The sequence below is a fragment of the Cydia pomonella genome, chromosome 1 (genome assembly GCF_033807575.1).
Source record: "Cydia pomonella isolate Wapato2018A chromosome 1, ilCydPomo1, whole genome shotgun sequence".
Lineage (NCBI taxonomy): Eukaryota > Metazoa > Arthropoda > Insecta > Lepidoptera > Tortricidae > Cydia > Cydia pomonella.
In genome coordinates this window covers 2996323-3009718 of record NC_084703.1, presented here as the reverse complement: position 1 = coordinate 3009718, position 13396 = coordinate 2996323, and the positions used below count along the sequence as shown (strand labels likewise).

Here is a 13396-nt window from a genome sequence, read left to right as displayed (position 1 = left end):
TGATGGTCCCGGGTTCTAATCCTGGTAAGAGCATATATTTGTGTGATGAACACGGATATTTGTTTCTGAGTCATGGGTGTTTTCTATGTATTTAATTATTTAATATATATCGTTGTCTAGGTACCTACAACACAAGCCTTATTGAGCTTACTGTGGGACTTAGTCAATTTGTGTAATAATGTCCTATAATATTTATTTATTATTATTTATTTATTTATTTAAAAATAAGTTGTATTTTGACTTTATCACACTTTATCATAAAGTTTAATCTAAGACACAATGTATTGCGAATTTTGTTTTGTTTAAAACAACTTCAGTTGTACTGACGACAGACAGCGTACATTGAAGGTATTTATTTTAACAAGTATGACTATAACATGCCTTATAATCAGTTTTAATATATGTCTGTCTATTTTCTTACCTGGCAAAGAGCTCATTAAGCAGCCGCACCAGCTCCTCGGCGGTACACTGGTCTGACAGCGAGGTGAATCCGCAAATGTCAGCGAACAGGATGCTGCAACAAACAGACCAACGTTACGATTAGTATTATTATTTCATCATAATCACCTTCCAGTACCCCTAGTGTAAATTTAGTCGATAGCGAAACGTGACGTACGCGTTTGCGTTGTCTCATTTTGTATGGGTTTTTGAACAGCGCGCCAAGCGGGACGTTTTGGAAAGTCAAAAATCTCATACAAAATGACACTTAACGCAAACGCGTACGTCACGTTTCGCTGTCGAAAATATTTACACTAGGGGTACTGGTATTAATAGTGAGATGTAGACCTCGCGAGCGTAATTTAATAGTTAAATGTTAAAACTTAATTGTTAAATGTATGGCTCCGCCATTTCGAAAAATTACAAAAAAAATGAATCTACAAAGAAAATATTAATCATCGAATCGGCCTACAAAATTTCACGAGGATCGGCTGAGAACTTTGGAGCAGAACACTCGGACGTATAAAAAAGCATTATTGCCCAAGTTAAATCGGAGATCTCCGGTAACGCTTGGCCAAAAATAGGGAGCCTGGAGTACGCTCAGGAAGCTAAAAAATATACTCATAATATGTTAAAACTTTTTACGTGTTTTATTTCGTTGACTGGAAGAGAGAACAGAACCCCGAAGCCCCCATTTATTCATTAGCATGACGAGACGTACGCGTTTGCGTTAAGTCTCATTTTGTATGGGATTTAGAAACAGCGCGCCAAGCGGGACGTTTTGGAAACTTAAAATCCCATACAAAATGAGACTTAACGCAAACGCGTACGTCACGTCTCGCTATCGAATAAATTTACACTAGGGGTACAGAATTAGTTGTCAACCATAAAAAATGTAAACCAGTGACATGTATATATGCCATACGATTAATTAATAAATAATTAACATAAATTAATTGGAGTTATACATGAGTTGCTTATTAGAACCAGGCCGAGTATATCGCTGTTCAATCGATCAATTCGAATTCGAAACATATTACAATTCCCACACGAACAAACAAATAGAATAAAATTACATTGTTGGTAAATATCCTAACGTAAAACAAAACATTTGAAAATACATAGGTAACGCAGCGGCTTACGTGAGAGAATAACTCGCGAATGTAACGCGGCGCGGCACGGCGCGGCGCGGCGGCCCAACGGCATTCGCGTTGACAACCAGATCGCCCACGTAGGACACTTCTATAGGTATCAAAGGATTGAATTCAAACGTGCCGCGCCGCTTCGCGTTCGCCAGTTATTCGCTCACATTCTTCCACAAAAAGATCACCTCACGACATCGCGAATGCATCGAATTAACGTCGATACTATTCAAATAGCAACTCAACTGATTGTACAGTCAGCATCAAAAGTAGCGGATCAAACAAGGTATCAAAAGTATCTACCATTCTGAAACAGCTTAACAAAATGAGGTGGTTCTATATGTAGAACAATTAAGACGGTAAAAGATATACTTTTGAATGTAAATTTTAGAGATTTATATATATTTGGCCACGTTTTGAGAATGGAGGAGGATCGCGGCGCTAAAAGGGCATACCTGGGACGCCCGGTAGGGCGGAGGCCTATCGGACGTCCCAGATATCGCTGGGGCGATGCTGTTGAAGCGGACTTGCGCGATCTCCAGGCCGATAACTGGCGGGAGATGGCGCAGGATCGAGACAACTGGCGTGTACTCGTGTCGGAGGCCAAGACTCATTTTGGGTCGCTGCGCCATTAAGTAGTAGTAGTAGTAGTATCTATATTTGGAAAAAATATCCGGAATATCAGATACTTTTGGCGCGTTGTTTCATCCGCTACTATTGATGCTGACTGTACAATAAGGTATACAAATCAGTTAACCTTATTTTCACCGCCAGGTCAATGAAGTGTCATTGAAGCCACGTCAAAAATTGCACGTATACAAACCCGACCAAAAACACGACTCGATATGAAGTCGTGGCGTATGGGGCACGAAATGTATTGACTTTATATCAAGTCATAGGCGGATAGATGGTTAAGTGTGAACGGTAACCAACTGAATAAAATTTTACTGAAATTGAAACGAAGACCCAAAGTACCTTCTCATAGAAATAAGCTTGACGAGTAAGCCAACAGTGTGGTCGATTCAAAGAAAAATACGAAACAAAGGTCGGGATCGTAACCTATAGGAGTGGTGATCATTCGGGCAGAATGCGAACGTCAATAGAGACACGCTACGCCCCGGGTCATAGTCTAGGAGCTAGTCACGAAGGCAACAACCTCTTTCTCGGCAAGTGGGGGTTTTCAGAAAAAAAGTGTACCATTTACTTTTTTCGGATAACTATCAACTCTTGGGTTATTTTGACTAAGACTCACGAAGAAAGTAATGTCTCCAGTTTATCATACAAAGATTGGGTGTGATGTGTCAAAAATCTGTTAATTGTTTTCGGACACTTATTTTCTCTTTTTATATTGATGGTCCTCGTGATTTCGAGTAGAAATATCCCAAACATTGAAGGATTTTCCAAAAAAAGTAAAAGGTAATGTTTTTTTCTGAAAATACTCATGTACAAGATTTTCTCGCTAGTCGTGTGTACTCGATCCCATGGCGCTCTAGCAAACAGCAAAGTTTTCCCCCCCTCTCACCAGGAGAGAGGGGACAGGAGCGGCGAGTCCCTCCCCTCCCAATCACTCGCCCACTCCGAGATAAAAAAATCGTTCGATCACCTTAACCTGCTGTAAAATCAATTTCATTCCAAATGCTACGTAGCTATAAAATATAGCTCGAAAAATCATTAAACGTAGGGGCGTAACTGTGGTTGATATACAACAAATTATGTCAAAATATTTTCAATAATGTTAATATACAGAGAGGAAAATGAGAACTACTTTTGTATGAAAAGGCGATTTCGCGCGCGTCCACCACTTTCGTCTTAGGTTGTTACAAACTGAGTAGGAACTTACAGTACTCGTAATTTCTTACATTAAACAGTAATTTTAACGAGAAGTCTGGCCTAGTGGATAGTGATCCTGATGATCAGTGACATGAAGCCGATGGTCCCAGGTTCAAATCCTAGTAATGGCATTTATGTGTGTGGTGAACACAAATATTTCGCTGAATCATGGTTGTTTTCTATGTATCTAAGTCTTCTTCTTCTTCCTCGCGCTGTTCCGGCATTTTGCCACGGCTCATGGGAGCCTGGGGTCCGCTTGACAACTAATCCCAAGTTTTTACGAAAGCTGACCTTCCAACCCAGAGCTTGTTGGGATTACTCCGGTTTCCTCACGATGTTTTCCTTCACCGAATAGCGACGGGTAAATATCAAATGATATTTCGTCTATAAGTTCCGAAAAACTCATTGGTACGAGCCGGGGTTTGAACCTTTGAACCCGCGACCTCCGGGATTGCAAGTCGCACGCTCTTACCGTTAGGCCACCAGCGCTTCCATGTATAAGTACCCACAACACAAGCCTTAATGAGCTTACAACTTAACTGTGGGACTTGGTCAATTTGTGTAACAATGTCTTTTGCAAAAAAAAAATGTTTACCATCAGCTCTCTGCCTATAGCCGACCCGCATCCGAAATTGTTTCCATACTTAGAACCTTTCAGAAGAGCGTGTTATGTGGATATGTGCACGATTGCGACGAATGCTGACGGCTATTCGACATCAGTTATTTGGTAGACATGTTTCGCATAATCAGAATTAAAAGCGTTTATGAAAGTCTCCTAGGTTGTCAAAGACGACCTATCTGGTCTAGTGGGTGGTGACCCTGCCTATGAAGCCAATAGTCCCGGGTTCAAATTCTGGTAATGTTGACTGGAAGAGATCCCTTATAGGGATAAGTTCGCCTATGTACATTGCCAACATTTTTTAAAAATTGTATCTTACCTGTCTTACATACATAGGCAGGCGCGGATACAAGATTTGGCTTAGGGGGGGGCCATTTTGAGAAAATCATATATTTTTGCACAGAAAAAATAAAATTTACTCAATTTAGTAATGTGAGAGCCAGGGTTTTAGGGGGGGGGCATTGCCCCTATGCCCCCCCCCTTGTATCCGCGCCTGTACATAGGTACATATTTGAATGATGAGCTGACGGGTACGAATAATTGTTCCTAAGTCATGGGCGTTTTCTATGTATTTAAGTATACATATATAAATATTTATATATTACATTTATCACAAACTCCAGGAAAATCGCCTAGGATGGGGTCATGTCGTGAGGCGAAACAAAGGGCACATGACAAGGGTCGTCATGGAATCGAAGAACCAAAAAGAGGTCCAGGTCGCCGTCCGACGACCTGGATGGGAACTATTTCCAAGGACATGAAGACGACGGATTTAAAACCCGAAAATGCACAAAAACGCCCAGAATGGCGTTTTAGGACTAGGAGGGCCGACCCCAAGAGACGGGAAATAGGCTCTGAAAAAGAAGATAATAAATAAATAAATAAGCTCAATAAGGCTTGTGTTGAGGGTACTTAGACAACGATATATATTTCAGATATTATTTCAGAACCTAAACGGTTTAAAATTCAACAAAGCCGGTCCCAAGCGGTTATCCTTTTCGAAAGCTGTCACTCGGACGCCACGTCACCGAAGTCTCAAAACTCAAATTGAACTTTATGCATATGCTGGTAGGTCTATGTTGCTCTGTTGTCTGTGACGGATTAATCCGTTTTCCGCGTTGGACGTACGGTGCGGATATATCCGTCATTGGCGGCAAAACGTTTAAAACCAACTAACAAAACACAGATAGCAGTTACGCAAACAGAAAATACTCGATTCAAAAACACAGTGCACTCAATGCGTGTTAATTCCGTCACTATAGGTAAGATAGTTTATTTTGATATTTTGTGTACCCGTTCAAACAAAGAAAAATAAATTTTACCAATAAATAAACTAAACTACATAAACAAAATTAATCAGAGTCAGGTACCCGCTTCTATTCGGAATCCAGTTGAAAAATAGCTGAACTCATGATACGCTGAATATAATATCAATTCAATGCATAACATCACATCTCACGCGAGTCACGTTCCGTATCTAACCGAGAAAGTTCATTCGTTCAGTTCACTCGGTCAAAGAGTTATAACTGATAGAAGGGTAGTTCGTCGGCCTTCTAGTCTGGTTGGTAGTAACCCTGCCTATTTTTTTATATGAATGAATGAACATCTTTATTTTCAGGCAACTATTATCCCATATATACCTTAAAACTAACATACATATTATTATAATATACACCGTGGGCTGGTAAAATCTGACAGATTTTAACCACGCATTCCTGAGGCCATGAGGACCAAAAAATGGTATATAAGTTTTGGTCAGGCGTTTTCAGCACACAATACGTTATTTATTTATACAACGAATAAGTAAAGTTTTTTAATTATTTACAGATAAAAATTGCGGGTTTCTTTTAAAACTTTAATGTCTGTCAGTATGTATGTCTAAACCAAGTCACATAGTGGTAGCGTCTCAACCAAAAGGCGTATTTCATTAAGTTAATAGATACCCATTTGCACAAGAATTGTCATAATATCTTAAAGAAGACCGGTTTCAAAAAACTTTATATGACATTTTAGTCTCTAAATGCGGTCAAGCATACACCTTTGACATCTGTCAGGTTTCCCAGTACCACAAATGGCCGCGATGCAGTTCGCAAAAGGCCGCGAAACCACCGGAGCTTTTCACACTACGACCATAACTCCTCATTGGTGAAGGTCGCTAGATTCGATATATTCAGTCGTAACGTTCATCATAAAATAATTGAAATTCACATTGTGCCTAATAATATTGTGAAAATACCTCAATATTAGAATAACACCATAGGATGGTCACGATGTCGGTTTTTCGTCCGCACATGAATGGTAGCCAGCGATGGTGCGTACGCATCTACTTGTTTTTTTTTTGTGATAAAATGCAAGGAATCTTATTGGAAGTAAGTAAGAAGTTTTTTAGATCTTGTATTTTTTTATCATTTCCATATATTATTGTAATAATAAATATTATACGACATTATACGACATTATTACACTAATTGACTAAGTCCCACGGTAAACTCAATAAGGCTTGTGTTGAGGGTACTTAGACAACGATACATATAATATATAAATATTTATAAATACTTAAATACATAGAAAACACCCATGACTCAGGAACAAACATCCATGCTCATCACACGAATAAATGCCCTTACCAGGATTTGAACCCGGGACCATCAGCTTCGTAGGCAGGGTCACTACCCACTAGGCCAAACCGGTCGTCTAATATCCACATTATCTATCATTTGCTATCTATATCACTATATTTTGTTATAAAATTCAACATGGGTCATCATTATCTACTCTTCTATACCTAAACTAATCTTTGGTTCGGTCGCGTATGGAGTTTTCAACTTGTATACTAGTTTATTATTCTGATCCATTTCTTCTAGAACAGCAGATATACAGGTTACAGAGCTAACGCTTTAAAACTAATCTTTTCCTTTTAAAAGCTATGAAATTCAATATTGAAAAACCCTTACACTATATACCATACAAATAAAATTATACCAAAAATACCTTACATCATTTTGGAAAAGAGCTGATACCCTTCAAACTGCTGGATCGATTTCTATCAAACAGCTAAGGACAATCGCAAGAAAATTGTTTTCACGTAAAAAAAAACCGTATCGAAAACGGCCCATCGGTTTATCGTAGGGCAAATTCTACATCACAGGATGTTTTTTTTTTCACCTGATGGTAAGCGATTACCGCCGCCCATGGACACCTGCAACACCAGAGGGGTTTTAAGTGCGTTGCCGGCCTTTGAGATGGGAGTTTTTTTTTTTTTTTCAATAAATGGTCAAAATTAATAGAAATTATAAATACAGATCAGTTAGTGTTTTAAATTTTTGCCCGCTTCAGGTAGGCAGCTACTGAATAGGAGATGGTCTTGAAGTCTTCTGCGTGTCCTGGGTATTTAGTGAGGGGGCATTCCAATACGACGTGCTCAATCGTCTGCTTGGTGTGACCGCAATCGCAAGCAGGAGATGTGCTCCAGAGCTACAATGCCACAGATAGACAGACATTGGCGTCAAACATAATAACACTCTTATTGCGTCGGGGGTTACATGTAGTTGCTCCAGCACAAAACTAGTGTCCGACCTGACTGGATTTTTTGCCGAAACTGAAACTGAAGGTTTGCTCTAGTGTCGGCCAAAACCTATAAGCCAAAATGCTGGGAGGATTTAACAACTGGAGTCGCCTTTAAGAGCAGGCTACATTTAGTTCTTCCAATTTGTTGATAAAAACCCTCGCTCTTTCGCTCGCCGTCGGCAGGGAGTTCATCCTCACACCTAAATGGTAGCGCACTGTGCGTTTTAAGAGGAATTGCCTCCCGCGGACGCTCCGGCTGTAGAATGAGCTCCTTGGTAAGGTTTTCCTGAGGATCTACAGTATAGGGTTCTTCAAAAAAGGAATGAACAGGTTTTTAAAAGGTCGACAACGCGTATGTAACACCTCTAGAGCTGCAGGCATCTATGGGCTACGGTGACTGCTTGCCATCAAGCAGGCCGTATGCTAAAAACCGGAAAAGGATGGCATACCTATCTACTGTTACTGTTACGAAACTCGTCAAACAACGACCGAGAAATACCGCAAATCGATTTAATATCGCTAATTGAAGCTGACAGGACAAAGCCGGAACAAAAAACGAACACGGATCGAGATAATATCTGTCTCCGGCTCGACAATGGCGGCTTCCGGGAGGAAACGGATGTTAAGAGGGGGGCAGATTATAAACTGAGAAAGTGACGAAGCCCTCCAGTGCTGATGGCCGGACTAGAGGGCTCCGTTACTTTTTGGGGTTCCGTACCCAAAGGGTAATTCCAGGGACCCTATTACTAATACTCGGACGGACAGCGTCCGTTTGTCTGTCTGTCTGTCGGTCTGTACGTCCGTCCGTCCGTTCATCCGTCCGTCCGCCCAAATAAATTAGGACTTGTAACTTGTACTGTTATACAGTGCGATATATATACCTAGTGTCAAACTCAGGTGAAAAGCATCATTTCAGCCTCGGACTATTGTCGCTCTTACGGCATTCGAGCCAAACTACACCTCGGCAGATATGAGTGCCTTTCATCCCTTGGTTAACAATCTAGAATTACAACACCAGAGTGCAATATTTTTGTTACAATAAGAATAAACTAGGAGGTGAATGCTCCGCAGATACACGTGTCGATACATATTAAAATCCAGCCAACCATGTGGAAAGCAGCTCCTTCCCGAGCTAAACATTTCTTGAGCGACGCCGGATGGCTAGGGTTGGTACTGTACTAGTATCGATAAATCTCGAGTCTTTTGAGTCTCGATTTGTCGAACTCGTTTTATGAGACTCAGCGCTCGTACATTTCCGAGTCTTTTAAGCCCTGAGTGGAGCTTTATTGAGTCTTTTCTAAGAGCATCTCAAAAAGATTTAAGCCTCCGAATAAGAACTCCATCAACAATTTTATAGGTTTTATCTAATTAAAAGTAAAGTTTGAAATTTGAAAAAAGGCATCATTGTATGATTTGTGTATCTCACTCATCAGCTTTACGTGAAAACTGATGATTTTTTTGTGCATACGAGTAGGTAAATTAAAAAAAAAAACAAATCTCTACGAAAGTCTCTCATCTTAAAAGTAAAAAAACGAGCTTTGACTCCATTATCAATCTGAAAAACTGAGTCGAGTCTTAAAGCAGAGGACTCGGAAGACTCGAGTTTTAACCAACACTAGCTAGTACTAACTGGATTGCCACGAGTCTAATTCTGAGATAAATGTTGTGAGGGCTCACGTGGAAATATCGCTAGTTCACTCTCTATATTTGTCTATCTCTGCGTTGATTAGGTAATCATTCAGAAATTCAAACAGACGTTTATTACTCAGGGAGCTTAGCCAAGATGGAAATCGTAGTACATCGTCAAACGTCGAACGAAGTTTTATATGACACTACGCTTAATAAAAACCATGTTTAGACTCCTGGTTCAAGATTTTTGGAATGTGACATAAAAGGACGGAATTAATAAGATAAGGTCTGTAATATTGAAGGCTCTCTCTAGATTTGAATAAAGTTATCGAGGCCGCTATAAGATTATCACAGAAATGGTTATACATAAGGAAAGGGACAGTAATATTACAATACAAATCAAAGCTTGTTAAAAAAATGTTATTTTAAGACTAAATATTTGACGACCGGTTTGGCCTAGTGGGTAGTGACCCTGCCTACGAAGCTGATGGTCCCGGGTTCAAATCCTGGTAAGGGCATTTATTCGTGTGATGAGCATGGATGTTTGTTCCCGAGTCATGGGTGTTTTCTATGTATTTAAGTATTTATAAATATTTATATATTATATATATCGTTGTCTAAGTACCCTCAACACAAGCCTTATTGAGCTTACCGTGGGACTTAGTCAATTTGTGTAATAATGTCGTATAATATTTATTTATTATTATTATTTTATTATTTATTAAATATATAATACATCTATGTTCACATTCTATATGAGAATCTATTAATTGTGGCTTTATTGAAATACATTGTTTACTTAACCATGACACGTACAATCAGTAATACTATTAGCTTAACACCTTTGCATAACTTCTATGCAGGGAGGATACCTTTACTCTGCAGCTGACTGTACATGTAAAAGCAACGCGATTTGATTTCTTTTTGCAAATATTTTGAGCCCCTTAAGTTGTCCGCCAAGACAACTTAAGGGGCTCCCCGCGGTTATCATCGATTTTTGACTAGTTTTGAGTTGTTACTCCTACATTTGCACTACAGATAGAATTATAAGACAAACTGCTATCGGTTCTTCAATCTTTCATCTCCATTCTGGTCTGCCGGATTTAGAAATAAATGAATACTTATTTTTTTATATATTTTTTAAACATTGTCTAAAAAACACCATTTTCGTTACTACATCGCTGTTAACGTTTTTACATGTACGAAATCTACACATTTGGGTTCGTCTTTGACGTCTCTAAAAACTGGTCAGAAATTTTAATTTTAAACTAATTAACACAAAAGTTATGGCCAGTAAACCAGTTTTTTGGCATAAAATTGTTCAATTTTGATGCCTAATATCTCGAAGACAGTGAACTTTGAAGTAAATAAGGTATAATATATCGCTTACAGCCGTTGCTGTTAATATGATAAGCTATAAAAAACGTTAGAAAACTAAGGTCATTGGCGTTAGGGACCCCCTTAAAAAGAACTCAACTTTTGACATAACAATGAGAGTCTATAAAATAATTCCAGTCCTAAAGACTGTAGTAGTGTACAACACTACGGCTCCAGCAATGCACTGAATGGCATTGTCCTGGGGACACTCAAAGCATGACTTCTGTACAGCCTGGGGCGGCATTACAACTTTGAAATTTGATCTCAATATGATATCACATGGACTAAACGGGCGTGTAATGTTTTTAATAATAACTTTTTGGGAATATTCATTTTGCATAATTTGGATTGCATAATTTTGAAATGCAAAAATGATGATTTGTTATAATAATAAATAAATAAAATAATAATAGTCTAATAGCATAATAAAGTATTTTCAAACAGGCAACCAGTATAATGTTCACTTTGTATATTTTATACTCAGAACATTTTTCATTCATGAAAACCATCATAATGTTGAAGGCATATAAACGCCTAGTGAAAATGGACAAGCAAAAATACCATTTCCGAGACATATGGTTCTCCCCATATGTTCGCTGTTCTACCTAAAGCCGTGTACTCATTAGCGAGCTGTAACCGTAACCGTTGCATGCACTGTAACCAAAAAACATAGTGTGTACGTGGTTCGCGAACCTGCTGCGAGCGGGTACGCGTCGGGCTTGCAGCGAGCCGATGTTTACAGCGTACTCATTTCTGAACCTGTAACGTTGCACGTAACTGTAACCGTTACTGTTACAAAAAACATAGTGTGTACGTGGTTCGCGAACCTGCTGCGAGCGGGTACGCGTCGGGCTTGCAGCGAGCCGATGTTTACAGCGTACTCATTTCTGAACCTGTAACGTTGCACGTAACTGTAACCGTTACTGTTACAAAAAACATAGTGTGTACGTGGTTCGCAAACCTGCTGCGAGCGGATACGCGTAGGGCTTGCAGCGAGCCGACGTTTGCTGCGTACTGATTTCTGAACCTGTAACGTTGCACGTAACTGTAACCGTTACTGTTACCGAAAACATAGTGTGTACGTGGTTCGCGAGCCTGCGACGAACGCTACACGAGCAACTCGCAGCGAGCCGACGATTGTCGGTTTTTGCCGCGAATCAAAGGGCGCTCGCAGTGCGCTCGTGGACGTCAAGAGGAGAGGTTGTTGCTAGCCGAGGTGAGTAGTAGAGGTCCTCGCTTCGCCCGTCGTCGTACCTAACGGCGACCAGCCTTAAAGTCGAGTAGGTAGATTGTTGTATAATTTAATAGTTTCATTGACACCAAATATATAATAGAACTTTATGTCACCTGTACCCCTAGTGTAACTTTGATCGACATCATAACGTGACGAACGCGTTTGCGTTAAGTCTCATTTTGTATAGGATTTTGAGTTTCCAAAACGTCCCGCTTGGCGCGCTCTTTCGAAATTCAATACAAAATGAGACTAAACGCAAACGCGTACGTCACGTTTGGAAATCGAATTTATTTACACTAGGGGTACTGATCATTTGTTATAAGTTTGTACTACATTTTAATTATAATACGAAATGTAAGTATGTTATATTATAACAAGTAAAATTATTCCTAAAGATTGTTATGAAGGAGTTTTATGATTATACAGCATTCTGTCATTTAATTAGTATGACTAACAACATTATGTGTTTTGTTTTTAAACATAATGTTTATTATGAGTTTCAATATTAGTTAAATGAAATTATGCTAAAAGTTTGTATTAAAATCGAACGCCACCCGGACTAAACACCTTAAGAAAACACTATCTTTTGCCTGCGACTTCATATGCAACTCTGATGAAATTTCGTGAAATCCAGTCTTTTTTGGGACAGTCTCCACCAAATTACTTCTTGTTTTTTTTTTTCATCTCGCTGATGGATAAAGGAAAACATCGTCAGGAAACCGTACTAATCCCAACAAGGCCTAGTTTACCCTCTGGGTTGGAAGGTTAGGTGGCAGTCGCTTTCGTAAAAACTAGTGCCTACGCCAAATCTTGGGATTAGTTGTCAAGCGGACCCCAGGCTCCCATGAGCCGTGGCAAAATGCCGGGACAACGCGAGGAAGAAGATCTCGCTGATGGGCCTTTCTTCCGCCACTCGTTATGCCTTTTTTCCATAGATATATGAGATTCAATAGATGAAGCGAAAGCCAGCTGTCACCGTAACCACTTGGTTTTATGTACGATTAACAATGCGTAACCAGGGTGCTGTGGCTATGTCGATAAAATCATATCGATAAACTATCGATATTTCTTAAAATTTTAGTTTTACTTGAAAGGATTACTACACACATACTGGCCTTAGCGTCTATTTCAGACGATCTATGGTGCAATGTCAGCAAAACATCTTTTTTGGTGACTGAAGAGACCGATGCGAGAGCGGCATACTTTGCCACAGAGCTGGCAAGGGAAATTCGCGACGGACTGTGACGTTTCGCTACGGTGCCTTTTTTCCCTTTTGTCTGACAGTGCCGCAAACCAGGCCTCGTCTCAGAACTTGCGACCATCTCCAACGCACTTGCGCCACTCCGTTCGCAATCTCAACAAGGCCTAGTTTACCATCTGGGTTGGAAGGTCAGATGGCAGTCGCTTTCGTAAAAACTAGTGCCTACGCCAAATCTTGGGATTAGTTGTCAAGCGGACCCCAGGCTCCCATGAGCCGTGGCAAAATGCCGGGACAACGCGAGGAAGAAGATCTCGCTGATGGGCCTTACTTCCGCCACTCGTTATGCCTTTTTCCCATAG

At 40.0% G+C, this 13396-nt stretch overlaps 1 protein-coding gene across 6 annotated transcripts in view; it reads right to left on the bottom strand.

Annotated features, from left to right (window-relative positions):
• The window catches only part of LOC133526503 (adenylate cyclase type 5-like), a 472750-nt gene that overhangs the window by 79533 nt on the left and 379821 nt on the right, over nt 1–13396 (bottom strand). For all 6 annotated transcript variants that reach the window (XM_061863171.1, XM_061863191.1, XM_061863199.1 and 3 more), the window contains exon 12: nt 422–514. In XM_061863171.1, the coding sequence (XP_061719155.1) occupies nt 422–514 (93 nt within the window). The remainder of the gene's footprint in view (nt 1–421; nt 515–13396) is intronic.